The 19916-nt window shown below is 38.3% G+C and overlaps 1 protein-coding gene across 5 annotated transcripts in view; it reads left to right on the top strand.

Annotated features, from left to right (window-relative positions):
- LOC110461663 (NEDD8 ultimate buster 1-like) overlaps positions 1-19916 on the top strand; it is a 105271-nt gene that overhangs the window by 1912 nt on the left and 83443 nt on the right. For 2 of the 5 annotated variants that reach the window (XM_021515232.1, XM_021515230.1), the window contains exons 2-7: positions 508-586; positions 2018-2189; positions 6309-6485; positions 7616-7774; positions 10905-11034; positions 15678-15745. In XM_021515232.1, coding sequence (XP_021370907.1) covers positions 2046-2189; positions 6309-6485; positions 7616-7774; positions 10905-11034; positions 15678-15745 — 678 coding nt within the window. In that variant the 5' untranslated portion in view covers positions 508-586; positions 2018-2045. The other 3 variants (XM_021515229.1, XM_021515228.1, XM_021515231.1) reach the window with 2 other exon arrangements.

Here is a 19916-nt window from a genome sequence, read left to right as displayed (position 1 = left end):
TTAGATGATCAGCAGGAGGTATATAAGCTGGTATCAACCCCTCAACCACCTTATACATAAATGTGTCCCTCTGTTACGTTGTGCTCGTCTGACCTGGAGTTTTTTTTTTTTTAAATTGCTAGTTCGAATAATAGAAAATATTCTTAGAATTTAATAGAAAAAAGGAGGGAGCAATGTAGCGGAACCGGACTGGGTCAACCGTCTAGAGGTTGGAGGATCCCAGATTTGAACCCCAGTCTGACTGTTGCATTACTCTTTCTCCTGTTACAGTTATAAGATGTTATGTCTCACTATTTAAATCCATGGACTTTGTGGGCTTGCATGGTCATCCATGATACTCCAGGTGTTACACTCACTTTCATTCTCTGAACCTTTGGAATGTGTCTATAAGCATAGCAAAATTGAAGCTTAAGGCACACAAGTACAAATGTAGCTATTTGATTGGTGTCGGGTAAAAAAAAACCTGTCTAACCACTAAGGCTGATACCTGTCCTTTGAACATTACAGATGAGGTGCGACACCTGACTTCAAAGCCTGTCAATTTTTACCGATAGTGACATATTCCATTGGTGCAGAGAGCGAAAGTGTGCGTAACCCCTGGAGTATCGAGGATGGGGCTTGGTGGGCTATTCAATTAAATTACCCTTTGTCCGTGGTCCGTCCTCCCGTCCATATTCTATCCTTAACTCATTCACCCCTGAAGACACATTTGAACTCTTCCAATCCAAAGGTTTGAATAGTCCATTATGAAATTGCAGGGATGAATGAGTTAAGCAATTCTTATTATTGCTATTTCTCAGAAAGTTCATGCCGCAGGGATCTTTCTCAAATTTCATTTGTAGGATTCCCTTGTTTCATATTTGTGCATGCATGTTCACATTTGTGGCTGATTGGATAAACAAAATGGCCAACAGACAACCATCTGGGATTTTGACAATAAATGTTAGTTATCGCTATTTCTCAGATTGAACTGGAAAGATCTTCCTCAAATTTGATATGTAGATTTGATTCCCTTGAACTGTAGTTGAGCATGTTAACTTTTGAGACTGATTAAAAAAACTAAATGGCTGACAGGAGGCCACCTTGTATTTGACAGTGAATGTTTGATCGCTATTTCTCAGAAAGCTGAGGGGATTTTCTCGAATTTGATATATAAAGGTTCTCCTTGGTCCTCATTATTGTGCATGTTTACTTTTGAGATTGATCGGATTAAAACACAATGGCTGACATATTGCATGAGACGTCATCTTAGATTTTGACAGCGAATGTTTGTTATCGCTATTTTTCAGATTGCACTGGAGGGATCTTTCTCTAATTTGATTTGTAGGTTTAATTTCCCTTGGTCTGTAATTGTGCATGTTTACTTTTGAGATTTATCACAAATAAAAGTTGCAGACAGAGGCCTAGGTCATCTTGAATTTTGACAGTTAAGGTTTTTTATTGTTATTTCTCTGAAAGTACTAAGGGGTCCTTGCATTTTATATGTAAGTTTCCCTTGATCCGTTTGATCCGTAGTTGTGCATGTTTATTTTTGAGACTGATTAGAGAAATAAAAAGGCCAAAAAAAGCCCATCTTGCATTTTGACTTTAAATAAGAATTGCTAAATAAACTGCTTTCAGATAGGGTTCATAGGCATTATGAATGCCCACTGTATTACAGGAAAATGAAACATGAACTGTTAACATTGTTCATGTCATTTTTTTTGTACTGCAGTGGGAATTCATATTGCCTATGAACCCCATCTGAAAGCAATTAAATATGCTTACATATAATTAATTGAATGGGCTGAATTAATTGTTCTGCCCTACTGTTGATGAAACATAGCATTGAATGGGCTATATTGTTCCACCCTGCTGTGGATAAGATACAATATATCATTGAATGGGCTATGTAATGTCCCCCTACTGTACTATTGTTATTAGTTTTGTTGACAAATCATAATATTCATAAAATTGAAAATGATGTCATAACCACAAAATGCCCTGAACACCATTATTTGTTGTTACATATTTCCAGTTTTGCTGCTTCATTTATCATTTACTGTATGATGGAAGATAGAGTTGTTGATGGGAACTATGCACAAGAGCTGCACCAGAAGCGTGTACGTGAAAAGCTGAATGATGAAAAGATCAAACTATGGCTGCCACCGTACACCAAGGAGGATGGTAGTAGAGGGGATTCACCAAATGTAAGTACATGTATATATCACAATAACCCAAAGGTCACCATGTAAGGAAGGAGAGGGTATATATAGTGGATAGTGTAAATGTCTTCTTGTAAAAATATCATTTGGGCTGTTCTCAAGTGATACTAACCACAAAAATACCTACAGACTCTCACAGAAATTGCTTCGTGTACCTACCCTTGTGAGAGGGAGCTGGAAATAAATAAATAAAACCTGCACATGTATGCACACCGGCTCCTCTCTGTCACATATCCTGCCATCTGGGTAACTGTATCACCCTATTTTCTCTACGACCCCATTTTGCATGGTCCCTACTGATTATGTTAACCAATTGGTCAAACTCTAGTGTTAATTTCTTTATTTCTTTACTGCTTATCTATCACATATATCTACATTTCGCTCAGATAGCCTAGAGCACAAGTTTCTCCACATCAGGGGAATGTACGTACGTACCTCACAGCGGAAAGGGGAGTAAGAATGTTGCCTCTCATAATGGGATGGACAGTCCTGGCCACAAAATACAAAGAGAGTCAGACATGGGCAGGTGTTATGGATTCCCCTATTCCAAACTCGGCCTGCATCACGGCAACTCCCGTTTGGGTTGAGTAGCAGCAAGTTCAGGCCTGAGCTACAAGTTGCGAGACATGGACCTACTCACTATGTGAACGGACGTTCTACTAAAACAAGAGGCCCAGCGAGCCTGTATATCTCACCTGGATATTTCAGCAATCATGGGAAAATATTCTCAATAAAAGCACTTTTGAAAATGTTTCCATATATTGAGTCTCCTTGGTTTAAGAATGTTCCAGACTAAAGGAAACTTTATACTACCTATCCCAGCATGCTACTGGTCAACTATCACCAAGGGTCTTGTGGTATTGCTGAAGAAGTTGTTTAAAGATATTGACATATTTGACCCCTGTGACTTTAAAAGTAGGTCAAGATCATATATTTAGGGAAACTTAATATCACTGTCAAAGGTACCTACTGGCCATGTATCAGTACTCTTGGCCTCCTGGTTAATCAGAAGTAGTTATTTAAAAGTTTTAACATTTTTGAACCCTGTGACATCACAAGCTGGTCAAGGTAATTTATTTGAGGAAAATGTATATCTCTCTGTCCCAGGTACCTACTGGCCAACTATCAGTACTCTTGGACTCCTGGTATTGCTGAACAAGTTGTTTAAAGTTTTTATCTAATTTATACCCTGTGACCTCCAAAGTAGGTCAAGGTCATTTATTTGAGTAAAGTTTTTATCTTTCTGTCCCAGGTACCTGCTGGCCAAGTATCCGTACTCTTGAACTCCTGGTATTGCTGAAGAAGTGGTTTAAAGTTTTTAACATTTTTGACCCCTGTGACCTCCAAAGTAGGTCAAGGTAATTTATTTGGGGAAACTTTACAATACTTTGTCCCAGGTACCTACTGGCCAAATATCAATGCTCTGGACCTCTTGGTTATTCAAAAGAAACTGTTTAAATGCTTTTAACACATTTGACCCTTGTGATTTTCAAAGTAGGTCAAGGTAATTTTATTGAGGAAACTTTATACCATTTAATGCCAGGTACTTACTGGCCAAGTATTATTATTCTGGGCCTCCTGGTTATTCAGGAAAAGTTGTTTAAAGGATTTTACATATTTCACCTGTGACCTTGAAAGTAGGTCAAGGTCATTTATTTAAGGAAGTTAATAGCACTCTGTACCTACTGGCCAAATATCATGGCCCTAGGTCCTTCAGTTCTTAAGAAGAAGTCGTTCAAAGGGAAACAACTGATGACATGCCAAGGCTTTGTTTGAGCCCTTCGAGGAGGGCCTTCTCTTCTTTCATTAGAACCTGTCAAAACTGAGGTCACAGCCCAAGTTTAGGATTGCAAAGTACCCTTTAAATTGATCAACGAAAAAGCTTCTTATGTCACTAGTGATTGTACCAGTGTTTCTGAGGAAACAGACTCACAAGAAGCAGGCACTGGAGGTATATTTAGCCCTTGTTCAGAAAGCCCTCATTACAGGGATGGCAGCTACCTTAGGTCTACATCAGGGTTTGAGTAGGACTATGTCTGAGTTGGATGCTCCTCCCTCTAACTTTGACCCGTCTAGGCCTTTATAGGCAACTTTCACAGTGGCTCTCTTGGCCTCTCAAGGCACTCTGGACCAAATGGGTGGAGCATTTGCCTTACAACATCATTCTAAACGGGCTCAGATCATTAAGGACACTGGCTCGGGAAGCATTTGAGGCTGAACTTTTATCCATGCCACATTGTTATTTGGGGAGGGGATTTAAGGGGTAGTGGATATGGTCAAGGCACAGAAGAGTGGCCAAAAAGATTGACAGGCTGCCAGAGGTCAGGCTGGGTGTTAACCTTCCAGCTTTCATTTCATTTCAGTTTAATTGAAAAATCAAAGGGATTGGACAACTGACTTTAAGTTTTTAAGGAGCAGGTTGAGACAGGGGTTCCTCTCAGCAGAGAAACTCTGTTACAGGCAAGGGAAAAGAAGATCAAGATCACTGTTTCCCACTCACCCTTTCATCAGTGGTAGGACATTGCCTCAGGAGACAATGCCCCCTATTGCCATAAGGGGGGAAGGTCTTTTCTGCCAAAGTGGTACAGCATTACTCAAGATGCATGGGTTCTGGAGGTTTTGACAGAGGAACGAATGCATCATAGACTTCATGTCCCGACAGATCTAATCGAAAACATGTTTTACAGCACCTTCTTTTCAACTAGGAAAACGATAACGGTTATCCTCAATTTGAAACCCAGGGCCAACACGGAGGACCAAACTCTCTAGGGCAAGTGGAAGGCCTCTCTCCACCTACACGTTCTGGAGATGAAAGCAGTGATCCTTGCCTTCCAGAAATGGATACATTTATGGGAGGGCCAGACGATCATAGTAAGACCAGACACCATCACAGTTGTTCAATATCTCAACAGACAGGGGGGGTCTATCTCTCCTCACATGTGTATGTTGGTGATCAGGGAATGGGTGCTGGCAATCTCGAAGGAGGTGTGGATCAAGGCTGCCCATTTAGCGGGGATTTGGCAATGTCATCATGTATAACCAGTCTCTGCATCAATTCTGAGTCCACCAAATGTATTATCGCCCACAGGTGGACTTTTTTGTAACTTAAACAAATAGCTATTGATAAACTGCTCCTAGATGATAGATTCCCTGCCATATCAGACAGACATTTCAGCGATGTCATGTGCAAGCATGCTGGCGTACATTTTTCAACCCATCTCCATGATCCTCAGGTAACTAGAGAACTTACAGAGATATTTGTGCAGGGCTCTCCTGGTAGCCACCAGGTGGCCTTGGTGGCTTTGCAGGTGGCCTCTTGGTGGCCTCGCAGACCTTGGTTCCATTCGAAGCCTCTACCTTCTGGAACTGGAATTCTTGAGACTAACAGTTCGACCTCTTTCTGGGATCTAGTCTCAGATAGAGGAGTTTTCACAAACAGCTCAGACTCTCCTCATGGTCAAGTATGGGTATACCTCTGACATCCTTGTGTTTCAGGATGGTAATAACATACAGAAAAAACATATGAATATTAAAATTAACTTATCAACTTTAAGTGTAGTACCTTGTGTGTGTCCATGTTTCAGGGTATCAAGATCAAAGTTGTTGTAACTTTTTATAGAACACTGAAACTAATTTCACATGGCAGTGGGGGCATTTAAGTCTTACAGACATTTTCTAGATTTAATAATTTCTGAATAATTAACGTAGAGGCATAAGCTATAAAGTCGGAACAACAATTCAAAATGTATTTTAGGCCCGAGTAAAAACATTTTGCCTGTAGCTTGCTGGGGTATTAGATAATCCATACCAACCTGAATGATGCCTGAGAAATTCAGTTAAAAACAAAGGTCCATAAAGTTTAGACCAAAAATAACAATATTTATCTTTTAATTCGAGCTTGATTTCTGTTCAGGTTTTTTAGAAAGAACTTGTTCTTGACCCTCTTTCAAGGTCAAAGATGTAATTGCAAACAGCAATGAAAAACTGTTAGACAGTATTAGTGTAGGCCTAAATAAATACCATTACTATTTTATTGTTGTAAACGTGTATCAATAAATACTATATACTCATGTTTTGTTTGTTATGTCATTCTCCTTTGAGCAGGATCTGATTGCAAGGTATGCCCAGGACTTACAACTGACAGAAGAGATGGTCTCTGGTATTACAGAAAATCTGAGGGTCCATGCTCTTCACAAACTTGCAGAGCGAGAGAAATATAAAAAATCCGGACTAGCCTCACTGAAAGTGAAAATGACTGGTCTACCAACAAGTGCAGATAAGGTATAAAAGGCTCTATGTTTATACACTTTATCAACTAACAAATAAGCACATAATCAAGTAAGTTATTTGCATAAAGTAATCCAAACATGGAATTATTTTCTTTCTTTTTATTCTTTTGCATAGGTAAACATTTGTTAAAATATATTAGCTTCTTTGAGCTTATGGCACTTAATTATATAATGACCTTGACCCTCTTTGAAGGGCAAAGTAAGCTACAGAAATGCAGTAGTGCCATAACAGTCATCCATTTGTTTGTCCATACGTCCTTGTCTGTCTGGCATGTTAAAGCTTACAGTGCAAGTTCAAAAGCTTTCAATGAATATTTAAAAAATAAATAAAAAGTTGATTAGCTCACCTGGCCGGAAGGGCCAAGTCAGCTAATTCTGTGGCGTTGTCAAGCATCAACTTTTTACTTTAAACAACTTCTTTTGAATAACAAAGAGGCCCATAGGACTGTTATTTGGCCAGTAACATGCTCGGATGCAAGGTTACCAAGTTAATTCAAATGAATGACCTTGACCCTAATTCAAGGTCACAGAGGTAAAATATCTCAAGAATTTGAAAACATATTATTCTGAATAACCAAACTGCACAGGGTGATGATATTTTGTCAGTAACATGCTAAGTTGAAAAGCTAGTAGGCTTGTTCAAATGAACAACATTCACCCGTTATTCAAGGTCGGTGTTAAACACGTAAAAAACGTGTGTTAAATGTCAAAAATGTGTTGAAAACATTGAAACAACTTAGTCTGAATAACTAAAAGGCCTAGTGTTATGATATGTGGTCAGTTACATGCTCAGATATAGAGTTACGAGGTTTGTCCGAATGAATTACCTTCAACCATATTCAAGGTCACAGGGTCAAATGTCAAATCAACAATGTGAGATTTGAACAATGAATAATCCTTCCTGGACAAAATGCCATGAAAATTCTTTACATGCTGTACCCCTCATGTGCAGATGGTATAATGTATGTACGATGCTCACACACTATTTTTGGTGTGTTGTGTGTAACTACCAGGTTATATTGTATGAAATATACTTCCAGATATTCTTCAATCTGAAATGAAGTATCATGAATTAAAGGTAACAGACATTTTGAATAAAACAAAAAGGGGTTTCTGTTACAGGTACAGCATATTTCTCTTGAGATCAGCCTTAATGTCTTGGGAAAAGACTTGAGGGATATGTTGTCTGAACGGATGGCACTACCAGCTGACCAGCTGAAGCTCATTTGTCAGGGACGTGTAATTACTAACCAGACATCTCTGGAATCCCAGGGAGTAAAGGTAAAAGCTGTTGCAGTGTTTTGTGTAGATGTTTGTTGAAAATGTCTGTTTTTTTATAACAAAATATTTTAAGAGATGGAGCAAATTTCCTCTAATATTTCTGATATACAACTGAAACAACTTACTAATGATATTGATGAAATAGGTGAAATCTTGAGGTCATTGCTGGAAAAATAGTTCAAAAAATTAATTTTATAGTTGGTACAGGCCTTGAAAAGTACTGGAATTGAGGTCAGTGCTTGAAAAGTACTGCAAAATAGGAAAATGGCTTAATTCTGTTTATGAATTATTAAAAAGTGCTGGATTATATATTGGAGAAAATTAACACTCATTTTTTTCTGTAAAGGACTATATATATATCGAAGTCTTATTTCGGTTAAAATATTTGCCCACTTGTATGTGTATAATATACAGTCTTATACGGAACACAGTTACACCCATGTGTGATATGTGCATCCCTAATGGTTGCACTCAATAATTATGTAACCTTTACTATTATGACCTTACAATCAGATGATGGTGTTACATTTTGGTATCACATCGTTTGACTACGACCATCTTGGTGTTGGCAAGTGACACCACTTCATGAACTAGTAGTATTATTGCACAAAAGTGGGGTCTATCTTTAGTATACCAATGATTTTTTCTGCTCTTCCCAAATATAGCCTTAGTTTGTGTATATGTTACTCAGAACTTTTGGTATATTTAGCTCACCTTTCCGAAGGGCAAGGAAGCTTATGCCATGGCGCAGCATCCGTTGTCCATCCGTCCGTTGTCCGTCCGTCAACTTTTCTTTTAAAACGCTACTTGTCCTGAAAGGCCAAGTAGATTTCGACTAAATTTGGTCTTGAGCATCTTTAGGCCAAGGGCACTCAATTTTGTATGAACAGTGGGTGCCCCCCCCCCCCCCCCCCATCTGGGGGCAGAGAGGTGGTGCTGAATAGGGGAAATATAGGTAAACATTTGAAATCCCTCTTCTACCATAAAGGGTGAAGGGATTTCATTCTGATTTTGTTTGGAGCATGCTTAGGCCAAGAGGACTCAGTTTTGTATAAATGGTTGGTTTGAACCCACTGTGGGCAAAGTTGTGGGGCCCAATAGGGGAAATAGAGGTAAAAAGCTTTGAAATCCTGCTTCTATCATAGGGATAAAGGGATTTTATCCCAATTTAGCCTGGAGCATCCTTGGGAAAAGGTGACTAAATTTTGTATAAATGAAGGGTCGAGGCCCCTCTGGGTGCTGAGAGTTGTAAGGCCCAATAGGGGAATTCAAGGATTTAATCTTTAAAATCTTTCTTTTTCGCAATTGGATGGATTTTATGTAATAAGAATAATTTCCCATGGTTGCTTTGTTATTCAGGTGAGCGATACAGTCCCTCTGGGCCTGTTGTTATTTTTGCCTTTTCTAATCAACAGTGAATTACCAAATTTTGGGTAGGAGGTGGGAAATGGAAATTCTACACTCTTGTGCAGCATTTGGTGACATATATTTTTATATATATATTCTTATGCCATGGCGGCATCCGTTGCCTGTCCGTCCATCCGGCATCCGGTGTCAATATTTTACTTTAAACAACTTCTTCTCAATTCCAAAAGGCCTAGGGTAATGATATTTGGTCAGAAGCCAACTTTGATGAAGGGCTACCAAGTTTGTTCAAATAAATGACTAAATGACCTAAATGCACTAGGTGGTATCAATAACATGTTTCAATGATCATTACGAACAGTATTTTTCAATGTTTTCTATACCAACCCATGTTTTTAATGGAAATTAGGGTATGAGCAATGTCACATGACTTGACGAGATCTCGCGTTTCCGAAGGTATTTCCCAACGTTATGACGTAGGCTGTCGAGATTTTAGTCACATGGCATTAGAAGGCGGGGCTATCAAAAACGTAAAGTAAAACAGAGTAAGTTTGAAAAAATATGTTTTAAGAGATTGTATTGGTTGTTTGAGGCATGTAATTTATGTTCATCTTGTGCATAAAGAATAGATCTTTCGATCCATGTACGACATGTGTGTGAAAATGACGATTTGTTTCTAAAATATCAGTTTGAATAGCCACCCAGGGTCGGGTCGCTTATTTCCCGCATATTATAGAGGGCCGGAGTTCTTTAAAAGTCCTTTTCTGAATAAACAAAAGGTATAGGGTGGTGATATTTGGCAAGTTGCATTCTGGGATGAAGGGCTATAAAGTCTGTTCAACTTAATGCCCATGTTTGACTTTCAAGGTCACAGGGGTCAAATGTGTTTTTTAATCGTTTAACAGGTTCTTCTGAATGACTTTAAGTCACTGATATTTTGCCTGTAACTTTAATTTAGACCTCTTTTAAGGGTACAATTGTGAGATGAATACCAGGTGAGCAATGCAGGCCCATTGCGCCTCTTGTCATTGTCTTGCAATCTAAATGATTTGATTTGGAAAATTGATCAAAAACATGCTTAAGTAATCAAAACTGATAACACGAGGATATATCTCTTTTCCCTGTGGCAGGAAACACGTAGACACAAGACTGACTGAGACTCAAAGTTTGTGGTTGTTTTAGCTGGTATATGTTCCATATGTAATAAGTAATATGTTCAATATGTTTTTCCTTGTTTTACCGTTAAAACAAAGTGTTTCTTCATGATCAGCAAATGAGCGCTATATTTTCTTCAAATGAAAAAAAAAAAAGCTGTATACTATCAAAGTTTGTTGTTAGGATAGGAAATAGGGAACAAGTCATTGATGTAAAAATACAATTGGGTAAAGGTCTGTTGTCTCAATGGTATAGAGAAAGATAGGTGCTTGGTAAATGGAAAGCTAGGTTACTTACTGTATAGTCAGTAATATTCAGTGAGTATTTAATTTTGTTATATTGGTGGTCATCAAAGATAGCACAAAATGATATCCAGCAAACATTAATATCACATATCACGTGTTATAATCTCCCTGAGTATATACATGTATACACAAAAAAAATGGTAAATGAATTTCATCACCCAAATACAAAGGTATTTTTACTTGGCCATGTTGTGCAGAATTTAATCCCAGCAAACTGGATCTGATTGAGAAAAACATGAAATATATTATACCTGCAAAATTAAACGACTATACAGTATTACAAACTGTATTTGAACATTTTTTAGCATGGCTGTCAGATAATGGGACTTTGTCTGTCCATGAGCCAGGCTGAGACTGCTAGGCAACAGGAGGATGTAGCCAGGATGATTGACACCCGTAAGGCAGCAGAACTTCTCTCTGACAATGCAGAGACAGGTAATGGTCGCAGCTATGTGTTCATCTTACAAAAGCTAGAATGTTTTAAAATCTTTTCATCAAGTTAAATTTCAATCTCAATTTAACAGCTTTTTAGCTTAACTGGCCCAGAGAGCCAAGTGATCTATTGCAATCAATCTTTCATAGTCTGTCCTCTGTCAGTAAAATTTTCTTCGAACTTTTTTCTTGAGAACCACAAGGCTAATTATAGCCAGAGGTTCCTCTGGCCCTGTCACCAGAGTTTTGAGGTGCAGACAACAAAACTCTTCTATGATACAACACTATTACCTCACATATATCGATAAATGGTATACATGTATATTTATATTGATCCAAATCCACTCTCCGACATACCAAATGGTGTCGGGGAATTCCAATTTTTCATATAGTAGTGCGCTCTGGCCCCACACCAGGCATCTATCTTTCAAAATGTCTCTGTCTGTTGACCGAGCCAGTCTGAGGAAACTCTGGCTAGGCCAATTACAACCAAATTTGTTAGAAGCCCATAAGTGGTAAAAAGTGGCGAAATTTGAGGCACATGTAAAGTTTCCTTGTAACAAACAAGCAAATGGATAATTTTTAGCTCACCTGGTCCAGAGGACCATGGTGAGCTTATGCCATACTGCAGCGTCTGTCGTCCGTCCGTCATCCGTCCGTCTGTCAACTTTTTCTTTAAAACGCTACTAGTCCTGAACGGCCATTTAGATTTTGACTAAATTTGGTCTGGAGCATCCTTAGGCCAAGAGGATTCAATTTTGTATAAATGGTGGGTGTGGCTCCCCTGGGGGCAGAGGGGTGGGGCCCAATAGGGGAAATAGAGGTAAAACCTTTAAAATCCTTCTTCTATCGTAGGGATTAAAGGATTTTATCCTAATTTAGTCTGGAGCATCCTTGGGCCAAGGGGACTCAATTTTGGATAAATGGTGGGTCTGGCCCCCCTGGGGGCTGAGGGTTGGGGCCCAATAGGGGAAATAGAGGTAAAACCTTTAAAATCCTTCTTCTATCGTAGGGATTAAAGGATTTTATCCTAATTTAGTCTGGAGCATCCTTGGGCCAAGGGGACTCAATTTTGTATAAATGGTGGGTCCTGCCCCTCTGGGGGCTGAGGGGCGGGGCCCAATAGGGGAAGATTGCAAATTCTTTAAAATCCTTCTTCTGTAGGAATGAAAGGATTTGTTCCATATTTGGTCTGAAGCATCCTTTGGTGAAGGGAAATCAATTAAGCAATAAACTGCATAGATGTGGCAGAACAACTGGTATAACTGCTAGCGCACCATGGTAAGTTTGTCCGTGACACATGTGGCAGTTATCCCTTTTGGTCTGCCACATCTATGCAGTTTATTGCTTATATTTATATTTCCGTGATGAGAATTCGCAAAAAATATTTTATCTTTTCCAACTTTCAAATTTCCCGCTTATTACCGTCAGGTCAGGTCAATATCTAGAACGCGCTATTTACCATACAAAATTGAAAAGGCTACCCAACTTTCGTTAATAATTCATTTGTTTTTTAATTTATATACATATCATATTGTCATTTCATAAAATAGTAACAAATAACATTTTGAAAGTATCTAATCAAGTGTCGTAAAACATTTTCCGAATTTGTCGCGACCTATATCCAGCGCACGCAATCAACGGAAGCCTGCAGTAATCAGGTCAGAGTTATATTTGCAGTCCGGCATGTTGATGTTGATCGTGCAACCGGAGAAGGTTGAATTGGTGAAAAATCCAGGCGTAAATGTGTTTGTTGATCTCACAGACACTTAAGACAGGCAGCTGATGTTCGGGATCAAAGCAGAAGATATCGATAAGTTCGGCAGTTAAGTCGCTCGGAGGTGCAAAGACCAACTTCAGTTATAGTCTCATAAGATGAAGCTGCTATCGGCAGTACTTTAGTAGTAATATAGAAGGGCTTTGCCACACCAAATGTAAATATTTTTGTATAAAGTAAACCGTGGGTCTGGCCCCCCAGGGGGCTGAGGGGCGAGACCCAATAGGGGAAACATAGCAAATTTTTCTTTAAAATCCTTCTTCTTCTGTAGGGATGAAAGGATTTGGTCCATATTTAGTGTGGCTCATCCTGGGGTAAAGGGGAACAAATTCTGTATAAATGGTGGGTGTGGCCACCCTGGGACCTGAGGTTGGGGGCCCGATAGGGGAAATAGAGGTAAAACCTTTATAATCCTTCTTCTACCATAGTGATTAAGAGATTTTATCCTAATTTAGTCTGGAGCATCCTTGGGCAAAAGGGACTCAATTACGTATAAACAGCGAGTGTGGCCCCCCTGGGGGCAGAAGGGAGGGGCTTAATAGGGGAAATATAGCAATTTTTTCAAAATCCTTCTTCTTATGTAGGAATGATAGGAATTTGTCGAAATTTGGTATGAAACATCCTTGGGTGAAAGGGAACCAATTTTGTATAGATAATGTGTCTGACTCCCCTGGAGAGGCAAGGCCCAATAGGGGAAATAGAGGTAAAATCTTTAAAATCCTTCTACTATAGGGATTAAGAGATTTTATTCTTATTTAGTCTGGAGCATCCTTGGGCAAAAGGGACTCAATTTTGTATAAACAGCGAGTGTGGCCCCCCTTGGGGCAGAAGGGCGGGGCCCAATAGGAGAAATCGAGATAAAACCTTTAAAATCCTTCTTCGACCATTAGGATTAAGGGATTTTATTAGGTCACCTGAGACAAAGTCTCAAGTGACCTATTGCGATCGCCTATCGTCCGTCGTACGTCATCCGTCGTACGTCATGCGTCCGTAAACAATTTACATTTTCGACTTCTTCTCCAAAACCCCTGAACCAATTTCAATGAAATTTTGCAGAAACCTTCCATGGCCAAAGGTCAACAAAAATTGTTGACAGTTTGGTCCCCGGCCCCCAGGGACCTGAGGGGCGGGGCCATAAAGGGTCAAATTGACTAAAATTTCAAAAATCTTCTCTTCAATACTCTTCATAGATTGAAGGGTGCTTTACCAAAATTGTGAATTTCTTGACCCTGGGTGTTCACATTTACACCAGGGGAGGGGGTAAACTTTACTATAGTTTATATATGGAAATCACATTTTGGACCAATTTTTGTTTAATTGCCATTGGATGTAATTCAATTTAGGTTAGCATTATCAGTATTGGGTAGCAGTTTGATGGTATGCACATATGAGCCCTGACTGACCCCCCGGGGCTATTGGGTGGGGCCAAAAAGGGTTGAATTGACTGAAATTTCAAAAATCTTCTTCTCAAGACCCAGATATGGTAGAATCAAACACTCTTCATAGATGGAATGATCTTAAGGTGCTCTACCAAAATTGTGAATTTTATGACCCTGGGATCTCACGTTTACCCCTGGGGAGGGGTAAACTTTACTATAGTTTTTATAGGGAAACCACATTTTGGACCAACATTTGTTTAATTTTCATTGGAAGTAATTCAATTTGGGTTAGCATTATCAGTATTGGATAGCAGTTTGATGGTATGCACATATGAGCCCTGACTGACCCGGGGCTGATGGGTGGGGCCAAAAAGGGTTGAATTGACTGAAATTTCAAAAATCTTCTTCTCAAAGACCCTGATATGGTACAATCAAACATTCTTCATAGATGGAAGGGTCTTAAGATTTATGACCCTAGGGTCTCACGTTTACCCCCTGGGGAAGGAGGGGGGGGGGCAAAATTTATTATGGTTTATAATGGCAAATGATACTTTGAATATCTTGAGCCAGCCCTACCCCAAGGGCTGTAGGGTGGGGCCCAAAGGAGTCAGTGTGCTAAAATTTCTTCATTTCCTTGTTTAGAATCAGAGGTGCTAGTTTCAAATACTTTTTAGTCTTAAATCTATATACTAGATATTGAATAAGGTGGTTTGATTGTTTTTTGTCACTGAATAATATTTCTGTTCGTGTTAAAAACAAAATCAACTCTCTGTATAAATATATCTGGTGACTGTTAAGGCCCATGGGCCTCTTGTCCTTATTTAGTCTGGAGCATCCTTGGGCCAAGGGGACTCAATTTTGTATAATTGGTATGACCCCCCCCCCCTAGGGGCATAGGGGTGGGGCTCTGTTTGAAGTTTGTTCTCGCTACATCTCAAGTACTGGACGGATCTTTCTGAAATTTCATATTTACTTACAGCACCTACCATGGAATGCTATATCTTTACTTCATACCAATTATTTTAATCATATTCAGGTGAGCGATACAGGCCCTTTGGGCCTCTTGTTTTTGATACATTATGTTGTATTTGGTATATAGAACCCATTTAGTAAATGTACCATAGTGTTGGTGCAGGGAAACAAAATCAGTTTTTAAAACGGGGGCACTTTTCAGTATATTGTGAAGTATTAGAGGGTTAAAATGCTCAAACATCTTTTTCTGAAGAACCAAAAGGTTTGGAATTCAGAAATTTGGACTATCAAGATATGCTGCATGGTTTGTGATAATAAATAACCTTTACCATTAAATTATTCAAAGTCACATAAATTAAGTCGCTATCATAACTGCGTATCAAAAAACACAAAAAACAGAAACTGAATCAAATAACAAATTGCCAGAGGGATTTTAGGAAAATAGTTTACTTGCGTGAAAAGAAATACCTGAATGACAAGTATTATCTTCATTTAACCATTATCATAATAATTTCCAGGTGACTATGATATCCAGATTGCTGACCAATCAGGAAGGCCTCTGAACTTACCAACAGCAGAGAAAAAGGTAAAGCTAGTGCTACTGAATCATTGTCAGCTCTACTCAGTCCTCTGGTGTTTATAAATCTGCATATAAGATGTTTGACTTGACATAACTAGTGCATGTATCACTACCACATTTAACTTCTTATTCATGAGCTACCACAGAGGTAGAAAATACTTATTTTTCCAACAGACACAGAAACTTATAAATCAGCTATTTTGAATTGTACATTTTCGGATAAATAATCAATAAATTTATAGTATAAACAGACAAAAATAAAGCAAATAGACAATAAGCAATACACTGTCATTAAATGAAGAGATAATTTTACGAAATGAATAGACATAATAAACATAAAAAAATGAATAGATTTTAACATAATAAACATAAAAAAAATAACTAGTAATAAAGAGGTAATTTTACTGAACTTACTTTTACTATAAAACCAATAACCAAGAAAGCTAGGATGATGACATTTACAAGCAGCATGCTGTGATCTAGACCAATCAGGTCTGTTCCAACTTAAAGCTGACAGTGCAAGTTAAAAAGCTTTTGATTGAGATTAAATAGATAGAGGATATTTAATGGTGTCTAAAGTAATAACAAATATATTTCACGAGTGTTGCTAATTTTTGTTACTGCGCACTCATGAAAAATATCAAAATATCAGCCACACGAGTGAAATATATTTGTTATTACTGAAGACACCATTAAATTTTCTATTTATTACATTTTTATTCGCCCATATTATGGTATGGCGTTGTCCGTTCATCCGGCGTAAACTTTTGTTTGTCCGACAATCTCCTCCTACATTTTTCGACCGATCTCTTTGAAACTTGGTATACATTATAATCATGATATGAAGTTGTGTTTCCCTGAAAAGAATTTTGATTCGACAATTTTTGCAAAAGTAATTGCCTTTTGTTTATTTCAGTATTTGATTTTTGTCAGGCAATCTCCTCCTACATTTTTCGACCGATCTCTTTGAAACTTGGTATACATTATATTCATGATATGAGGTTGTGTTTCCCTGAAAAGAATTTTGATTCGACAATTTTTCCAAAAGTTATTGCCCTTTGTTCATTTCAGTATTTGATTTTTGTCCGGCATTCTTCTACATTTTTCAACGGATCTCTTTGAAACTTAGTAGGCTAAATAATCACGATATGTTGTTGTGTTTCCTGGACAAGAATTTTGATTCGACAATTCTTGCAAAAGTAATTGCCCTTTGTTCATTTCAGTATTTGATTTTTTTATCCAGAGATTTTCTCCTACATTTTTAGCTCACCTGGCACGAAGTGCCAAGTGAGCTTATGCCGTGGCGCGGCTTCCATCGTCCGGTGTCAATATTTTACTTTAAACGACTTCTTCTTAATAACCGAAAGGCCTAGGGTGTCGATATTTGGCCAGAAGCAAACTGGGATGAAGGGCTACAAAGTTTGTTAAAATTAATGACCTTCACCCATTTTCAAGATCACAGGGGTCAAATATGTTAAAAACTTTAAACATCTTCTTCTCGATAACCAAACTGCCCAAGGAGATGATATTTGGCCAGTAGCATGCTTGGGTGAAGGGCTACCAAGTTTGTTCAAATGAATGACCTTCACCCATATTCAAGGTCACAGGGGTCAAATATGTTAAAAACTTTAAACAACTTCTTCTGAATAACCAAAATGCCCAGGGTGATGATATTTAGTCAGTAGCATACTAGGATCAAGGGCTACCAAGTTTGTTTAAATGTATGACCTTGAATCATATTCAAGGTCACAAGGAGCAAATATGTTCAAAATATTTAAACAACTTGTTCTGAATAACCAAAAGGCTCAGGATGTTGATATTTAGTCAGTAGCATGCTGGGATCAAGGACTACTATTTTGTTAAAGTGAATGACTTTGACTTATATTCAAGGTCACAGGGGTCAAATTTGTTTAAAATCTTTGAACGACCTCTTCTGAATAACCATGGGTCCCAGGATGTTGATACTTTACAAATTGCATCCTGAGATGAAAGGCTATAAAATTTGTTCGACTTTCAATCACAGGGGTGAAATGTTTAAAAAAACCTTAACAGGGTCTTTTGAATGAATTTTAATCATAAATACTGATATTTTGCCTGTAGCTTTATTTTAGATCACTTTTAAGGTTACAAGTGTGAGATTTATACCAGATGAGCGATGCAGGCCCATTGGGCCTCTTGTTATAGCATGTCAGCTAACCAATTTTTGAATGATGCAGATCTTATTTCAATGTAAGAAAGTATATAACACTATATGGCATTCGACGGGCGTATATTGTTCCGCCCCGTGGTACTCTTGTTAAAGCATAAAACATGAACCTGAATTAAAAAAGGGCAGGAATCAGAAGCATAGTAATTAACGCCATATTCTAATGACGTCACGCTTGACAACAAGGCTGTGCGCCATTTTGAATGGGATACTCAACTTTCTGTTATGATTGCTTATAAAAAAATATTAATTGTATACTTGTGTAAATACTTCAGTGTGTGTACCGAACATTATCCATGACGACCACTTATTCTCTGTTGCTTCATTTGAATCTGAACAAAAACGTGTTGCCTTTGAATGCAGCGAATAGAAGATACCAATACTTTTGATATTTGTCACTTTGAAAGATATCAGTTTTATCAAGTTGATAGAATCCAATATTTTTCTGGCAAAAATGAAATGAAAAAGTTTTTTTTTCTGTTTTTTTTTCCTCTGGCTTTGAGCTCTTCCCCATCTGTTCCGACTATCATTTCTAAGGAAGTGTGGACATTTTAGTTTGTCCTTACTTGGTAACAAGTATTGGTCGTGCTGGGTATTAAGAGCGCATTACCTGTCAAACCAGTTATCATTCTACAACTGACTGTCTTGCGATTCAATGCACCACGCACCCTGATCGACAAACAACCGATATCAAAAATCAAACATACTCACCACCACACTGCCAATCTGGTTGTTACTTATGACACATTCACGAAATCCAAAATACAAGGTATATTGCTGAAAATACTTAAAATAAATCCTATATCTATATCATCGGTCTTTCACGTTCATAGAACAGCACCAACACACGAAAACTTTATTACGAACTCTTAGTCTTCATCGTGTAGACGCTTTATTAGCACGTGCAAAATGTGACATTCCCAGGTGTGTAGTCAACAATGTGAAATTTGATAATTGAACCGTTCTCATGGAAGTGATTGGAATTAGTATTGTCTTCACACAGGATGTTATTACTAGTTCGATATCTAAAATGTAGGCAATAGCGTTAGTCGTACGTTAGTTTCTTTTTATTTGGGGGGGTGCAGGGATTGTGCATTAGATATTTTAATTGGTCGTATTTTGCTATTGCTTCCTTTTTTCTTAGATAAATGATATCTTTGATGTGTTCCATTTCCATTTTATTCAACTGATCTTATAAAAAAATGATGGTTCAAAATTGTGAAAGTGTTCTATTTTTAGGTCACCTGAGACAAAGTCTCAAGTGACCTATTGCGATCACCTTTTGTCCGGCGTCGTGCGTTGGCCATTGTGCGTCCGTAAACAACCTACATTTTCGACTCCTTCTCAGAAACCGCTGATCCGATTTCAATAAAATTTTGCAGGAACCTTCCTTGGTCAAATATGCACCATAGTTGTGAATTATATGGTTCAAAACCCCAGGGGCTCTGAGGGGCGGTGCTAAAAGGGGTCAAATTGGCTTAAATTTAAAAAATCTTCTTCTCCAGACCTAGATATGCTGGAAACCTATACTCTTTGTAGGTGAAATGGTCTTGAGGTACTTTATCAAGGGGCTGAAATTTACTATAGTTTATATAGGAAAAAGCAACTTTTGGGTTTATTTTGTTCATTTTCTACTGGAAATCATTCAAACTTGATTTACATTATAACCATGAGATGACAGTTTGATACTTTGACATTTTTAAACCTGTCTCATCCCCAGGGGCTGAGGGGCGGAGCCTAAATGGGGTCATATAGCCAGAAATTTCAACAGTCATCTTCTCCAGATTGAGATAGGCCGGAAACCAATACTCTTCATAGATGGAAGGGTCTTGAGGTGCTTTATTAAAATTGTAAACTTTATGACCCCAGACTCCAGAGGGGCAGGCTAAATGAGATCAAATTGGCTTAAATTAAAAATTCTTATCCAGACCAAGATATGCTGGAAACAAATAATCTATATAGATAGAAGGG

This window comes from Mizuhopecten yessoensis, unplaced genomic scaffold (assembly GCF_002113885.1).
Source record: "Mizuhopecten yessoensis strain PY_sf001 unplaced genomic scaffold, ASM211388v2 scaffold10649, whole genome shotgun sequence".
Classification (NCBI taxonomy): Eukaryota; Metazoa; Mollusca; class Bivalvia; order Pectinida; family Pectinidae; genus Mizuhopecten; species Mizuhopecten yessoensis.
The sequence above is the reverse complement of the archived record's forward strand: the minus strand, read 5'-3'. Positions and strand labels throughout refer to the sequence as shown.